Here is a 16,585-nt window from a genome sequence, read left to right as displayed (position 1 = left end):
GAGGAAGGTGACTTGGCCGAGATCCTAGAACTTCTGGGTACAGAGCTAGAATTCAATCCAGCCACGGCTTTAGACCTGTCTCTCCTTGCCGCCAACTCTGCCTCTCATCCCAGGGGTCCTGAATTTTCAAATGACACCATGCATTGCCACAAGTTTTTAAAATTAGCGGCATATTCACCAAGAGGCACTTTAATGGAGGGCAACATGGTGGGGTGATTAAGAGGGCAGGCCCCCCATTAGAGAAGCCTGGATGTGTATCCTGGCTCTGCCACTTCTAGAAGAACGTGATCTGACCTGGGGTACTGTCAGGAGTCACCACGTTTGCTTGCCTGTGTTTGACTCTCACACTGCGGTGCCCCCACACCACAGCCGCCGTGCACCATTGGCCTAGAGTGGACTTTGCAAAAGAAACAAACCTGTGTTGCTTTAAGCCGCTGAGACGGTAGGGTTGTTTGTTAACCGCAGCATAACGCGGCTTATCCCTCTTTCTTACAAGTACCAGCCTCACAGGTTGTTGCGAGGGTTCCAGGAGAAATGTATGTAAGAACTTGACACAGTGGCTGGCACACAGCTATTAGTGTAGGAGAAAAGAAGTGCTTATGTGCTTCCGCTATACAAGCACCTCCAAGATAGGAGAGTAGCCAGTCCTCACACTCCCGTTCTTTCCTGTGCCTCCGTGGGGACTTGCACGCTGTTTTCCATTTTATGGGAGAAAAATGATAGAGGTACTGAAAACACATGAGATGGTGGGATGCATCATTCCTAGGGTGTGTTTAGCCAGCCTCGGACTCTGGAACTGACCAGAATTGAGAGTGCACATAGGTTCTGTGGAAATAGCTCCACGTTCGTGTAAATCCAGGAGTTTAAGTTCTAATGAGAGTCTTTCCATGGCTCAAATTTTTAATACTTCAGTTTGAGCCAAAGCAGCGAACATTACCGCCCTCACTGGTTTTTAGTGGGAAATTCTAGCACTAGAAACTTGTTTTAAGACTCCAGAGAGAGGCAAATCTTAGCTGTGTATACTTGAAGGAAGCCGGATTTTATCATAAAGGTAACAAAATCCGTCTAGAAAGACTTAAAAACATCCAGTCGGCCATTCACCACTTAACTCCACAAGATGTTTTTGCCTGGGTGGCTAACAGGTAGCCATGCAGCTACGATTTGCTGGGCACCTCTAAGCAGATACGATTCATGCCTTTGCTAACAAGAAACAACTACAATAATCCAAGCAGGTGAAGAAAACCTTCAGATGTTGCTGCTCTAACCACATTTTTGTTACACTCGAATTCATTCAAAAACCTACATAAGAGACAAGAGGTACGAAATGTGTGTTCATGTTTTGCTTGGACAGATTTTGGCTCCTAGCAATTAATGCTTTCAGTCACATTAAGCATATAAATAATGCTTTGTGACATTACAGTATTTCCCATTACAGATCAATTTTGTAGCATTTGTCCATAATCCGACTTGAAATATTACCTAGAAACAAAATATGTTTTCCTTGAAACAGTCAGACCCTATTAGAAATCTAAGGCTTTACAAATCACCATGTTAACAGTTATGTCCCCTAGCTAAGGTTTTCTTTCCTTAAATAGTGTTAAATTCAGCCCCAGAAGCACTAGTCTCTGTGAGGGTTCTCTTCTTATGTGCACTGACTTGAAAGGAAAAATTTAGTGCTCAAAATATATTTAACATTTTACTATGCATAACTTAATAAATCAACCAGTATTCCCTTTGGGGGGAAAAATAATGTTAGCACCTTTTACAAGTGTTATGCTTCTAATTAGGTTACAAGATATTATTTTCTCATTTTTCAAAAGACAGGTTTTCATTGCTTTAAAAAAAAAAAGGTGTCAGCTTATTTCTGGGTAAGAGGATTTATTCTCATTTCCTGACCATATAATCATACACCGTGGGTGAGCAAAGAAATAAAGGGAACGTATATCAGAATCAAAGGTTGGAGCAGTAAAACTTAGCACTCACCAGTGGAGATTTTGCAGCCAGCAACACCTGAATCTGAGTTCTAGCCCTGCCACTTAGTGGAGTCAGGCGAATTACTGAACTTCTCATTCAGCAAATGTTAGCTAATTTTTAAATAATTTACACAATTTTTTCCCCCTGAAGAATATCCTCTTTGACGAAAGCTAACTACCTCTCATTCATTCAGCTACTAAGATGGACCGGACCATTGCTCTCACATTCTAGCATGTGGAAGACAGACGGCGTACAAACAAGAACATATCAAATGGTGCAGTTGGCTGAAGGCGGCCCCCCAAAAGCTATGTCTACCTCCTAACCCCCGGAACCTGTGAATGTGATCTTCCTTGGAAAAATGGGTCTTTGCAGATGTAAGTAAGGATCTTGAGAGAAGATCATCCTGGATTATCAAGGTGGTCACTAAATCCAACGACAAGTGACTTTCCAAGTCACACAGAAGAGACACAGAGAGGAAGAAAAGGCCTTAAAATGGGAGGCAGAGAGTGGAGTGATACAGCCACAACCAAGGAACATGTGGGGCCATTAGACTCTGGAAGCAGCAAGGAAGGATTCTGCCCTATATCCCCCCGAGGGAGCATGGCCCTGCCGACACCTTCATTTCAGACTCCGGCCTCTAGAACTGTGAGAAACTAAGTTTCTGTTGTTGTCAGCCTCCCTCTTTGTGGGCATTTGTACATCAACCCTAGGAAACAATGGCATAAATGGTAACACGTACCGAGAAGAAAATAAGATGGGCAAATGAGACAAAATATAAACAGGGACACAGATGTGACCACCATAAATGATGGAGTCTGGAAGGCCCCATTTAGGATGTACCAGCTGAATTCCCTGAGGACATGGGAGAGGGGTGTTCTGAATCTGAGGGCGAGGGGGCAATTCCCTAACCTGGGAATTAATTTGGTGTGTGCAAAGACCAGGAAGTGAGTGGTGCTGATTATGGGAGGTGCAGGGGAGAGTGGTAGGGAGATGCTGAGACAGGAAGGAACCGGACCCTGTAGAGCCTTGTAACCTCAGAGAGACCTAACACTTATAATGACTTGCAGATGCCCTTACGAGCAGAGAAAGACGTACGGACTGATTAAATAATGAGTATATGCCAAACATTGTAGCAATCGGATTAAAACCCAGAACCTTTATAATCTTCCTCATGTAATCCCATCCCACTGTTAATTCAATATGAATAAGAATGTCACAAATAGAACATGTGAGGTCAAACACCACAGACACAGTAGAAAATCCTCAGCGGGATCCTTTATTTTGTTCACTTGCTACTTACAAGGTGAAATGTCAACCTGTAAAAGTTGTTTCTACCAGTTCAGCCAATGGCCCGGAACATCATCGTGTCCTCGTTCCACGGTGTATAGTCCCGGGGGGCAGATCCAAGGGTCGCAGCTTCACGGGGACCAGATGGCGCGGGTTCCAGATCTCGAGCTCCGCACGCTGCGCTTCCCCAGGACCCCACAGCCTCCTTCCTACTGGTGATCAGCGAGGAAATGGATGGTACTTCTATTCATTTTTCAAAGATCAGACCTACCTCATTTACATGTCAAGAAAATGTTCTCAAGTAAAATAAAGTGTTTATCATTTTCCTATAGCTCTTTGAATGCCTGGCATTCATGTTTTCCCTACCTCTAAAATTCCTTTCTTTTTTCACATTATCTTTCTTGATTGCTTCTTAATGTAAAAACAAAAAGCACAAAGATAGGGATTTGTTGTGCACATTAGCAGGTCCGTGCAGAAAAATGCACGGAGGTTTTATATACCATTTACAGTGACAGCTCAGAGTACAAAGTCAAGAAGAAAGAATCTGGAATATTAGACGTGCTCTGAAATAAGCCTACACAGGAGGACACCACTGCAGTTTCATCAGAACTTTCTCTCACCGGCTGTTCAACAGTGGCAAATGCAAAAAACGTGCGGTTAAAATAACATAGCAGTCGCTTCATATATTGCCCCCAACCCACCCAACTTCTGAATATAGGGGCTCTTTCAAATTTTCTTCCCCTTTAGTCTACGTTTAATGGAAAAAGCTAAAAAATCATGTTTTAGCAAGTATCCCCATAGCAATTTACCCAGGTTTTAATGTGTTTGGAGAGAAGTCTCACTGAAAGAATAGCAATAATGATTTTCCAGTAAATACGGATTGAAAAACAATTTTAACCCCAATCTGAGGTTATAAATTTGCTTTTTTTTGTAAATGAGACAACTGTAGCAACCATCCCAGACATGAAAAGAAAGCCTCCCATAGTCTGCTGTAGTATCAAAGCTCATCATGATTTTTTGTGAGATCTTCCCCATAATTGGTAGCTTGGCTTCCAACAAACATGTTCCAGTTGTCTAATATCTCCTCTTTAGTTAGCTTTTCATCCTGCAAGAGAGAGGAAAGACCTCTGTCACAGCAGCTGTGGTAACTCTGAGTAATAGTTCAGCATGAAGCTCATGTTATTTCATGGGTTTTCAACATCTAAAATATTACAGGTCATAATGAAGAAGCTGCTAGGTACCTCCAGCAGTCACCGTCACACTGCCCTGCAAAAACTAAACCGGAACAGCCCCCTGGCTTAAAAGCTGTGCTAAAATACATCAGGCAAGTCCTCGAGGAATTCAGAAGCTAGAATCCAGTTATGTTTACACACAGTGCTGACATTCCCCAAACAGGCCCCAAAGAATTCCATTCCCCGTTTATAGCCTGACTGCACAACTCTACTGCGTCCCAAGAACTTGCAACAGTGATCCAACTGGAAGACACAGGACTTCTTTCTAAATCTTGTTTGTTTACTTGGATATTTGCCAACAGGTATTGAAGTGCTGGGCATCAGAGCCAGCAGTAAGCGCATGCTTGAAGATGCCTGGGATGTAACGGGATGGCATCCTTGCGTCTCATGCATGGCAGATGTTTGATAAATTATCTGCTGAGTGACTGGCTGAATGAACAAACCTGTCCTAGGGCAACTCAGGGTATATCTCTTAAATCCCTGCCCTGCCCACAGCAAACAAAGTTACCGGTTCTGCAGTCCTAGGAGATGGCAGTGAATTGTGTGGCCCATAGCAGACTATCCAGGAATGTCTGGGCCAATTGAGTTCACCTTGGGTTACCAAGGTCTTGGCTAGGGGCGCCTGGGTGGCTCAGTCAGTTAAGCGTCTGACTTTGGCTCAGGTCACTGATCTCACAGTTCCTGAGTTTGAGCCCTGCGTCCGGCTCTCTGCTGCCAGCTTGGAGCCTGGAGTCTGCTTTGGATTCTGTGTCTCCCTCTCTCTCTGCTCCTCCCCCACTCATGCTCTCTCACTCTCTCTCTCTCAAAAATAAATAAACATTAAAAAAATTTTTTTTTAAATCAAGGTCTGGCTAAAGTTTACAAGTCTGCAATGTAGGTCAAGAATGACACGGCTGCATGGGCCACAGGCCAAATGCTATCACTAAAGAAGCAAACAGAACCAATCTTATGTAAACTGTCTCCCTTCAAGGAACGATTCCAGAACAACGTCAAATACCTTGTTTTTGTCTGACTCATACACCAGGTGCCTGGCCTCGGCCTGAGCATGGTCATAGTCCTGAGGGAGGATCCAGTGGCGAATCTCATCTTTGTCCAACTTCCCATCCTTGTTCAGATCCCGGAACTCATTAAACTGCTCCCGTTCTGACACAACCCAGTCAGGCTCAGGGCCGTTCTCCTCGTGGGAAAACATATCCGCTAGAAGGGAAGGTTGTTCTTAGTTACAAGGACAAGTGGGAAGGTAAGTCAAGGAAAACCTGACCTCCTGAGTTTTTGGAAGGATGATGACCAATCAAGAGACCTAACCCAGAAGTCTCGTGGGCAGTTTCTTGGGGATAATGACAGAATGATTTATCCACTATGAAAGCTGCTTGGCAGAATAGAAAGAACTGAGTTTAGGAATCAGAAGATGAATCCAGTGAGTTCAGTGACTGGGATTAAGTTACTTAATTCAGTGGCTGAGTCCTAAATTGTCTTGTCTATAACATGGAGGTAATATTTAAAAACCACAGAGTTATTATGAAGATTACATAGGATACTCTCTATAAATACACCCTACAACCCAAATTGGCACTGTCTAAGTGAAAAACCAATAAGGACCAACATCAAGCACTTTCTACAATCCAGGTATTATATAAAAAATATTTTACATACCCTTTTTTCATTTAATTTTCTTAACAATCTTATGAAGTAGGTATTGTTATTATTCCCACTTTATAGATGAAAACACTGAGGCACAGCTTTACTCCAAGGACCCACAGCTAGCATGAGCTCAAGACAATGTAGGAGCAGGAGCACTCTGCTTCCAACCCATGGCCTTTACCGCTTATTCCTATCGTTGCTGGTATCATTCCCAAGGGGCTTTTGCATAGATCATTTTATTTCACCCTTATAACAATTATATAAGATGGATTATTATCCTTATTATACAAAATGGCAGGGAAAGAAAAAAGAAGGCAATGTTCACATGCATTGTTTGCTAAGTCACTAGATCTTCTTGGGCAACACAGCTACTCTGTGGGCAGTTTTCTCTTTGATGGAAACCCAAGTTGGAAATGTCAGGAGGTAGAGAGAGCAGGTAGTGAATCAAGGGAAAAGAGAGCAAGACTCTTGTTTCAGCACACGTTGGACCCACACTGGAAATCTGCAGACTGTTTTTGAGAATGAGCTGTCACATTTATTAGCTAACTTGGGCATCGTCTAATCCTACAAGCCTGGGCACTATGTATTCCCATTTTATGGATGAGGAAGCTGAGGCTTCTCATGATTATGTGACTCCCACTGGGTCACACAGCTAGTAAGTGGAGAAGCCAGGGCTCCCAAGTGCAGTGCTGTTCCCAGTGCACCACATCACCACCGGTTTTCCACTCCCTCCCACCTGAAAAGAAGGCTTCTCCATCAATGAAGTCACTTGCAGGACAAGTCCACACGTCAGGCCTCTCTGACTGCGAGCTGCTCAGAACTGGATTTTCAAGCACAATGCCCCCCACCTCCCTCCCTGCCCAGTGTGAAGAATGGAATGTTTCTTTTAGGCAAAGCCACTCGGAGTTTTGCCCCTGACTTTGCACCGTTTCAATGCAGAGTTCAGGAGGGCCAGGAAGAGCACACACTTAATCAAAAGTGCTACATTGCTTGTTTCAATCCGTCAGCCTTTTCTGTCTAATTCCATCACCACTGTCAAGGTGAGGCGTCCGCAGCTCTGAACTGTCCCTTGCGCACGCACCGGGCCGGAGGACGGCTCTGCGGCTTGCACGGACGAGTAGCTTGTCAGCATGTGTCATCCCACAAAGGTAGAGCCACCAAGATCACTTTAATTACTGTAGTGAGAGCCACCTGTCTGTTACCACAGGCCGACGAAGAACAGCATTCGCTCCTGCAGATCAGATATAATTTCTAATGATTAGAAGAAACTTTGCTCTCCATTACCGAAGGCACTTGTTCCTGTGCCTGGGGTGGCAAAGTGATACAACCACAGACTAGAGACTGATGGCGACTCGGGCTCCTGTATTACGCTGAAAGATAATTAACTGCCTCTATTAAATAGGAGTACAAAAATGATATGCATCCCATCCCTCAAATGATTTTCCAGCCTTTATTGACACTTGGGAGAAGAGCCACCACCACAAGGCAGCCTGCTGTTGGAACCAAGTAGCAGAGCCCTGAAGTGGCAGTGACAAGGGTCGAGTGGAAGCTGCCATGTTGCCTGCCCCAGTCCTTTATGCCTGGAGACCTACAGGCTGCTCGGGAGGGCTCTAGCCAGCCAGGTGACTTCTGACCCGGGGGCATTAATCGGAGCCCCACTCCACCGGTGCTCAGGCGCCTGACAACACACTTCCTGATGCTTGAAGGGGAGCCCATCAGAACAAAATGCTAGGTTCGGTACTCCCAATCAAAGGATCAAAACCCAGAGGCACACAATGGCTAATCAAGGGGCAACCGTGCGCTCCGTAAAAGGATGTACCTCTTTAAGAAGGGGCACCTTTCTGCAGATGCCTGGGTGTTCAACACAGCTCCATCTACTCAGTGCTCTTAGATCCCACAGACTGACCCACAGTGTGACTTTCAGGGTCCTTCAGGGTCAGTCTGCTCTAGCCTAACTGTAAATCCGTCGGATCCCCACGTTCACTCTGCAAAGGTAGAACTACACAGTGTGGAGGAGGGCACCTCTCAGAGCCGTGGGCCCACTCTTGGCCGCTGTGTGAAGTCTCATAAATGCCTCCCTGAGATTGTACCACTAGGGACTGGTATGACAAGGCCCTCCCCAGTGGGAAGGCACAACAATGGCAACTTCAGGCTTGCAGCTGTTGCTAAAAGAGACGTCTGACCAAAGCAGCTAGACATGTGGGTGGAAGAATGTTGCCCAGTTGGGACAGAAGAACAAGACCCCAGGCCACACTCACCAATATACTCGTCCTGATCCAGAAACCCATCCCCATTCTTGTCGATGTCTTCCAGAGTTTCCTAGGAAGCAGAGGGGAACAGAGAATGCAAGATGGCTATGTGCTCTAAGTAAGTCTGAGAATTCTACCTACTGTCCTCCTTTCTCTGGCTTTTCTGGCTGAAAATGCTTGGAAACTTTTGGCTCATCTCTTTTCCTCCCCAGGCATTAAGTTTCTTATCTGTAAAACAATAGGCAGTGGCTTGGGTTCCTCCTCCCCCATCCCATAATTGTAACAGCACAACACTCTCTTCACATGAAAATGTACGTATAAACCCAGAGGGACTCTGATTTTATCAAGAAGCCATGCCAGGCCAACTATCTCCATCATCCAGCCAAATCATCCTCGGGGATACCTGTGAGGAACCCAGCTCGGGAACCACCAGCCTAGATAATCACAAAAAAACAGATTCCAGTGCTAACTGGACTATAAAGGCTGGGTTGGTGTCATAAAAATACGAAACAGTGAGCAACTAAAAAATAAAAGTGTATCTGACTTTTGAATGTATATGTTCTATGTTTAGTCCATTAGACTTCTTAATTAGGTTTATTGCTAGGGTGAGTAATTAAATGAATTTACTGTCCATTGTCACAGCAACTCACAGGCATATCCTGGGTTAAAGAAAATAGCCACCCAAGAGCAGAGCGTCAATCCAGAGGCACATAATCTTCTTGTGGACAATTCCCTAATCTTCATCTGCCTCTGGCAAGTTAGGTGTGGCTAAATGGATGTTGGGTGGTAAAAAGAAATGTTTCTTAGAGCCACTGCCCAGTCCTTAGTGTCTTGGTGGTCATGGGAAGGAAGAATAAAGCAAGAGTGGATCCCACCTACCAGCTGGAAAACTAAAATATAGTCCAGAGCTGATTATGAACAAAAACTTTAGCCACTTGTTTCCCAGCATCAAAGCAGTCAGAACTGGCCTGGCATATCTGCCCAGGAAAGAGATGATGGCATTTATTTTACTGTCATGGCAAATGAAGACATCTGGGACCCTGCCAGCCACTATGGAAAGCAACTACACTCAGAGGCCTTATAAGCATCTCTCAAAGCCTAGGGTCAGACTCATTCATCCTCCAAAGACCCAGCCCGAAGAGGAGTGTCCTTCCAGCTACGGTTTTATTTTAAGTTTCTATATGTTTTAACAATCATGCATTCCATTTCAGAGTCTTTTCCCAGTTCCTTCAAGGGTGCAAAATGGACAGAGACTAGCTAGTTGCTCACAAAACCCTTCTGCTCTTTTCGGGCACACATCTGTATTTCCCTGCCTTGTCATATCTAGAAGCAGTCCGTGGAAGGTAAAAGGGAAGATGATTCGTTTCCTGGCCAGAACAGTAAGGGTAGACTGTTGCCTTCTCCTCATTCCCTATCTTTTCCTTTGTCTCCCAGCTGGTTGTTGCCAGGATGACCTTGAAGCCACAAGATGGCAGAGTGTAAGATGTAAGTAGCCTGAAAGTACTTGGAGAAGTGCCCAGAAGACCCACCTGACTCAGGCCATATGCACTGGACTTGGTATAAGCAAAAATAAGCTCTGTTTTACATGGCTAGGATTGGGGCTGTTTGTTACAGCAGCTAGCCTGCCCTGACTCACAGTGGTAGACAAGTATTCCATTGTATTCTACTTCAGAGTTCTTCTCCAATTCCCCGCAGGTTGAATGAAGAATGCTCTTTCTTTAGAAGAAGGGACAAGACTTTGGTACAGATTTCGCTCTGGTCTTTTCCCAGTCCGGGCTCTTTATCTTACCAAAACCACAATTTCCTTCATATGCTCAAACTCCTCAGGGTGCAAAAAGGCGGTGAACTCCTCCCGAGTGGCTATCTGGTCACCATCGAGGTCTGCAGCCTTGAACCTTCTCTCATCACGTGGCAGCATCTTTTTAAAGGTGTTATGATCTAAAGGATCTTGAAACTCTTCAGGGTTTCCTGCAAGATGTGTGCAGAAACATTTAAACTGGGCTGCTAAGGAAAGCATTTCCTTCCAGATCAGTCATCCTTCATGCCCAAATGGTACACACAGGACAAAAAAGGTCCTGACCAATTGAGTTCTTTGAAGCATTTTACCTTTAGCATCTGTCCCTTCATCCCTCCTATAATCCAGGCCCCAACGGCTTATTGGGGGCATTATAGCAAGTGGTTAGGAGTGCTGGCTTTAGGCCATACTAATGTTCTACTTTTCTTCGCAGAACTCTGCTTTCATAATATCATTCTTTGACCTAGAACACACACAGGCTCCCCAGTACCTGCAACATTCTGTCTAGACATTTCTGTCTGGCCTTCATAATCTCCCTTAATGTAACCACGAGTGTGTGCTCCACCAGCTCTCCTGAGACTTATCTCCTAGCTCTCTCTACCACGTACCCAGTGGGGCTGCACTCTACGCTTTGCACACATCCCTCTACCTTCACAAACAAGCATGTCTTACATCCAAACCCTACCCACTGCTGAATTCACTGCTGCACCTTTGCTCCTCCAATGGACCCACCTTCCCCACTTGCCTCTATCTCTCCAAATATATATCCATTTTTCAAGGCCCAGCTCCCAGACCACCCTCCACCAGGAAACCTTCCCTGACTGCTTCAGCTTACTCGGTCCTTGCTGTCTGAAACTTGGCAGCATTTTGAGACTGTAGCACAGGCACACTTCATCTCTGCTCTGTTCTCTTTGTTCTTTGTGCCTCTGAGATTGTAAGCTCAGATTGGGCAGCAACCTAAGTCACTTTTTATTGGACCCGGGACCCCTCCCGCTACTCACCACCCACAGCTTCACTCAGGGTAAGGAGCTCTGTACATTCTTAGTAAGCAGAGGAGGATGTTATACAAGCAGGCTCTACTTAGGGGGTTGTGACATCTCCCGGAGGCAGTAGATGTGTTGAGAGAGGAGAGGCTCCCACAAGGAGCTTGTTATGTGGGCCCCAGCTGTGCAAATGCTCAGGCAGCACCTCTTACCTAGGTAGTAACCATAGGTGGCTTGTTTGTATTCTTCCCAGGAAATTTTATCATCTTTGTCCCGATCATAATCCTTCCAGACTTTAGCGACATTATCGTAGATGTATCTTCTCTGCACTCGCTTGATCCAAGTTTTCAGCTCCTCAGTAGTAACAAAGCCATCCCCATCACTGTCAATTCGGTCAACAATCTTCCTGTAGTTAAAAAAAAAAAAAAAAAAAAAAACAACCCACAAGGCTATTATCAAGGCTTGTGTGATCCTGATCCAGAAAAAGATCAAACACCACAGAATCTAAAATGCATAAGCAAGTGAAATAAAAGCAATGATCCAATTGTGCTGGAAAGGATCTTAAAGTTCATCTTTTCTGAGGGTAATATGCGTCCTCCCCCCGTTGCCAATGGCAGATACTACCAGCAGACCATGCCCTCTGTCCTGATAAACCCAGGCGTGCCTCTGAATCCTTCTCAACACAGCACTGTGCAGGTGGACACCACCAATTGATCAGAGTTGATTGTGAGATGAAACCCAACAGTCTTCTCCAGATGCAGGCCAACTCCCTTGTGTTACAGTGATGGAAACAGAGGCTGAGAGAAATGAGACGACTTTTCCAAGATCACACAGCTAGTATTTAGTATGACAGGGTAAGAACCCATGTCTTCTGGCGCTAGGTCTAATGCAAAATAAAATAAAAAAATAAATAAAATAAAATTTGAAAAAAAGGAAAATTCTAGGTAAACCAGAAGATAAGCGAGTTCTTTTCTTTTTCTTCTTCTTCTTCTTTTTTAAAATATCACCACTTTGGACTCATACTCGACACTTAGAAGACCAGATCTTGTTGGCCAAAGCATAAAACGTCAGGGATGAAAGAGCCTTCACATCAGGAAAACTATTCAAGAAGCCTGACCAGCTGAGCCAGCTGCAGGAGCCTACCCCCTGCCCTTTGGGCGAAGATACCTATGTCCAGGGGGGGTCTCCTGCTCCACAGCTAGCCCGGGGTCCAGCGACTGCCCGCTGGACTCTACTGAGGTACCCCCAAACCCTGGTCCAAAGTAAACTTCAGGCTGGGACTCACCAGTGTCCATCTCTAGGCCACAGGGTCCCAAGCTAGAGATGCAGTCCCTGTGGGGAACTTCAAGGACACCCACAGGCCATTTCCAATGCTTAAGAAAGTTCCAGTAGTCCATTTACCTGGGATGCGGTCAGCCAGGCTACTTAGGGATTTATTTCTTTGCTTAGAGCTGCAGTCTATCAACTCAGCGGGAAAACTTTCTTACTGTCAACAGAAGTTCTAACTGACAGTTACTCTTTCATTAATTAGAAACGGGGAAGGAATTTATTAGTACGTATAAAGTTACTGTCTCCTACCTGAACCTGGGGAGCCCATTTCCCTCTTTCTCAGGAAAGTGTGAGTGCTACGAACAGCTTTGTTCGTAGCACTCACACTTTCCTGTGTCCCTTCATTTGCCATCTTAGCAGGTCCCAGAGCTAACAGACTAAGCCTCAAGTATCCTCAGGCTTCCTTCTAGGGCTTCACAGCCTTTCTGGATCTCAGTTTGCCTGACTATAAATTGGAACACCTGCTTTACAAGGGATGTTGTGGGGAATACAGGAGAGAATGTGTGCCCAGCCTCACTAAGGGCAGCAATCTAGATCACAGGTGGATGGAGAAGTCAGCGAACACCCAGCAGGTAACAGAAGTAACAGAAGTGAGCCAAGACTCCAGGTGGAGCCTCGGGCAACCTGGAGATGCCCATCTCTGCTCCAGACGATGAATGCCACATGGGAATAGAAGTCCACGGTGTCAAGAGAAACTAGAAATAGGGTCTGTATGTGAAATCGCTCAGTTTAAATGTGGGCAAGTAATTTACATTTTTTCTAAGAGCTCATAGCATGTTTGTGACTGCGTGTGGCCTGTGGGCCTCCGCTCTGCAAGCCCCTTGGCCTAGCTGTCTCCAGAAGCCCTAGAACTGTCACATTTTCAGAATCTAAGGTCAGGTGGTGACTGCCTGGATCCAGCCCAAGCCTGGGGGTGGCGGGGGGGGGGCGGGTAGAGGGGACTGCTGCACCAGGAGCTGTGGGCAGAAAGGTGGCTTTTCATGTTCCATCACGTCCCAACCTTCCACCCACCTTCTAGCCTGGATTTACCTTACAGGTGAGTGAGTGTGTATCCAGTAGCTCAGGCCAGAGACCAGATGTCCCCCCAGAGACCACTTCCCCACCCCACGTTAAGTCCAGAGCAAGCACTGACTGTTCTACTTCCCACGTGCCTGGATTCACAGTCTCCTGCCCTCAGGACTAGCTGTGCCTGGTTAAGGCACTCGTGACCACTCCCCTGCCCCTGGTCTCTCCATCTGTGCCTCAGTTATGTTCTCTGTCCTCCTGCCTGTCTGACATTACTAACAAGTTTTTGGGATGGTGACATTTTGATTACGTACAGGATAACACCTAATCTCCACCTCAAAGAGATCCTTCCTGCTCTGCTCTTAGGTCCCCTCCCACCTCCCACTTCTGCCCTGTCCCTTTACTGTCCCAATAGCCTTCATCCTCCAGAACAGGTTTCAAAACTTTTATAAGCAGGCTGTTTTCAGGAATGCCTTCCTCTGCTTGTGCACCTGGCGACCTCTGAGCCATCCTGAAATCTCTGATCAGGTGACATCCCCAAACCCCTAAGCCCCGCTCTCCAACCTGAAGCCCTAGGGGGTCCTTTTCCCGAGTGTGGTCACTGTGGTTTTTACCTGCCGCCATCATAGCAATTACACATTAGTGTCTGCTTGTGTTTCTCTCCTCTACTTTTATTTATTTATTTATTAAAAAAATTTTTTTTAATGTTTATTTTTGAAGGAAAGAGAGACAGAGCGTGAGCGGGGGAGGGGCAGAGAGAGAGGGAGACAGTCCGAAGCAGGCTCCAGGCTCCGAGCTGTCAGCACAGAGCCCAACGTGGGGCTCAAACTCACGAGGCGCGAGATCATGACCTGAGCCCAAGTCGGCTGCTTAACCGACTGAGCCACCCAGGCTCCCCTCCTCTACTTTTAATTATAAGTACTTTGAGGCCTAGAGCATAAGGTTTTATCTTTGTATCTGCCAAGCATCTAACACGGTGCCTGGCACACAACAGCCATGGAAATGTTTGCTGCATGAATACATGAACAAAGTTAAGGTGTCCCTACCAGGGCCAAATGCAGAGCAACTTCACCAGCACTAGCTCTCACCACTAGGCTTATGGTCATGATAAAGGCATTAAACTGGAAGCTGTTAGGACGGCAAACTGCAGAGTTCCCTACTCCAAATCCCAAAACCTCCCCTCCTCCTTGTAGGTGACAGTGCTGCCTCTCAGGGTCCCAGAATAAATCAGTTTCCAAGTGCTTCAAAGCTAATACAATACACTGAACTCATCAATGGCCCCCATTGTGAAGTCCTGAACAAGAAGAGAAAAGTACTTCTTGGCAAAATAAAAGGTGATTGTTTGGAGGTGACTTTGAAGTCCAAAGATCTTTTTATCAGGGCGGGCAGATGGTGCACCCACACAATAGGTATAATTTAGCCTCATATCTTAACCAACCACATTGGCCTTTGGTGGCCCCCTTCAGCACAGGGATGGCTGTTCTTTTTCATGTATCAGGACAGAAAGATCCTCCACTCCCGGGAAGCAGGTTCCAGGAGGCCTGGTGCCCAGTAGGCGGGGCTACTGGGACCCTCCCCCGCCCAGCCTCCCCTTGGGACCAGGCCATGGCTGCTGATTCCTCTATGGAAGGGTTCCCAGATACCTCTGCACAATGACCAAGTGTGTCCCCAGGGGACCCGGAGAGGGTGCACTGAGATGTACCTAAGTTTTGTTTTCCAGGTTTGGTTCCTGATTCAAATGCCTTCAACTGTGAAATTCACAATCTGCCACCACACCCTCCAGCTTTTTGCCCTCAGTTGCCAAGGGACTGGGTGCCTCCGCAGACATCTGCTGGAAAGAGAAACTGGGGGACCGGTTTCCATTCCCACTTCCCACTCCCTATCCCCTAATGTCCCTATCTTCTCACCGAGGTTTGTATATCCCTACTTCTACTATCTCTACTATTAGGCAGGAGGCAAGAACACCCCTGCCGCGGCCCAAGAACACCCGCCAGGAATCTACCCTCTCCTTCATCTGCTCCTTCAGCTTTGATCCATTTATGTTCATCCTGCAGATCTTCTTAGCAGTGTCACAAAACCTCCACCCCGGGAACTGGGGGAGAAGTGGGAAACTGGGAAGGTGGGGAAGAACTCATGTCACTAAAAGGCCACTGTGCACAAACTCTTCTTTTGTACCCACTCTCCCCTCCCTTCTGATGCAACCGAGGGGAGGGGGCGGGCCCTCGCCGCCCTGGCTCCCGCTGCCGCTGCCACGTTCCTGCCTCCCCGCGGGAAGCCACCCCGGCCCGGGCGCGGCGGCTGTCCCCACGCTTTGGTCCCCGGCCCGCGGGCAATTCAGCGCGAGCCCGGCCGCCGCAGCACCCGCCGGACCCCGCCCTCCGACCGCGCGCCCGATTTCGCTTTCGCTTTGCTTTGCGGCGCGCGTCCCGCGTGGCTCCCGCCGGGGTGTCCCCGCGGGCACCTGCGACGCCCCCCAGCGCGGCCCGGACCGCGGCCTCACCCCAGCCTCTCCTTGCTCTCCTCCGAGGTGAGCTGGTCGAAGGTCTTGGAGTCCTCTTTGCCCAGGAAGGCCTCGTGGTCGTACTGGAAGCTCTGGTTGTCCTCGGCCGGCCGCTCGCCCAGCTCCGAGTCGGGCCGCACCACGCGCTCCTTGCGCACCGTGGGTTTGGCCCGCAGCGCCCCGGGCGCCAGCGCCAGCGCCAGCAGCAGCCCCAGGGCGAGCCCCAGGAGGCGGTCGCGGCCGCCACGCGCCATCGTCAGGACGGGAGAGCGGCCCGCGGGGAGGCACGGAGCGAGCGGCGAGGACGGCGACTGGGGAGTGGGGGCTCCCAGCGCGGCGGCGGCGGCGGCGGCAGCGGCGGGGGAGGGGACGGGCCCGCCCCGCGCCAGAGCGAAGGGGCGCGCCCCGGGCCGCGGGCAGGGAAGCTTCGGGCAGCCCGGCTCACGCGCCCATTGGCCGCCGGGCCGCGGGGAGGGGGGGAGGCCGGGGAGGCCGAGCCACGTCGCCAGCCCGGGCGGTGGGCGCGGGGCTCGGGTTTCTCCTCGGCCCCTCCCCGCGATCTCGTCGCGAGGGGCGGGCCCAGGCGTACT

General features: G+C 47.8%; 1 protein-coding gene across 1 annotated transcript; it reads right to left on the bottom strand.

The window, feature by feature from the left end:
• Positions 1-3,222: 3,222 nt before the first annotated feature.
• On the bottom strand, positions 3,223-16,565 carry RCN1 (reticulocalbin 1). The gene is made up of 6 exons (XM_045484875.1): positions 15,996-16,565; positions 11,374-11,567; positions 10,173-10,351; positions 8,393-8,453; positions 5,491-5,690; positions 3,223-4,366 (listed from the first exon to the last, which is right to left on the bottom strand). Exons 1-6 carry the CDS (start codon positions 16,247-16,249, stop codon positions 4,259-4,261), a joined length of 996 nt encoding a protein of 331 aa, XP_045340831.1. The 5' UTR covers positions 16,250-16,565; the 3' UTR covers positions 3,223-4,258.
• Positions 16,566-16,585: the final 20 nt, after the last annotated feature.

Source organism: Leopardus geoffroyi, chromosome D1 (assembly GCF_018350155.1).
Source record: "Leopardus geoffroyi isolate Oge1 chromosome D1, O.geoffroyi_Oge1_pat1.0, whole genome shotgun sequence".
Taxonomy (NCBI): domain Eukaryota; kingdom Metazoa; phylum Chordata; class Mammalia; order Carnivora; family Felidae; genus Leopardus; species Leopardus geoffroyi.
This window is presented reverse-complemented; position numbering and strand designations above follow the sequence as displayed.

What these genes read in the sequence shown, in the direction of transcription:
- RCN1 (XM_045484875.1), bottom strand. Translation starts at nt 16,249, where the DNA reads ATGGCGCGTGGCGGCCGCGACCGCCTCCTGGGGCTCGCCCTGGGGCTG. An exon ending in GAGAGCAAGGAGAGGCTGGG is followed by an intron (nt 11,568 to 15,995) that starts GTGAGGCCGCGG and finishes TTTTAACTACAG; the next exon opens with GAAGATTGTTGACCGAATTG. An exon ending in TGAAGGAAATTGTGGTTTTG is followed by an intron (nt 8,454 to 10,172) that starts GTAAGATAAAGA and finishes TCTGCTTCCTAG; the next exon opens with GAAACTCTGGAAGACATCGA.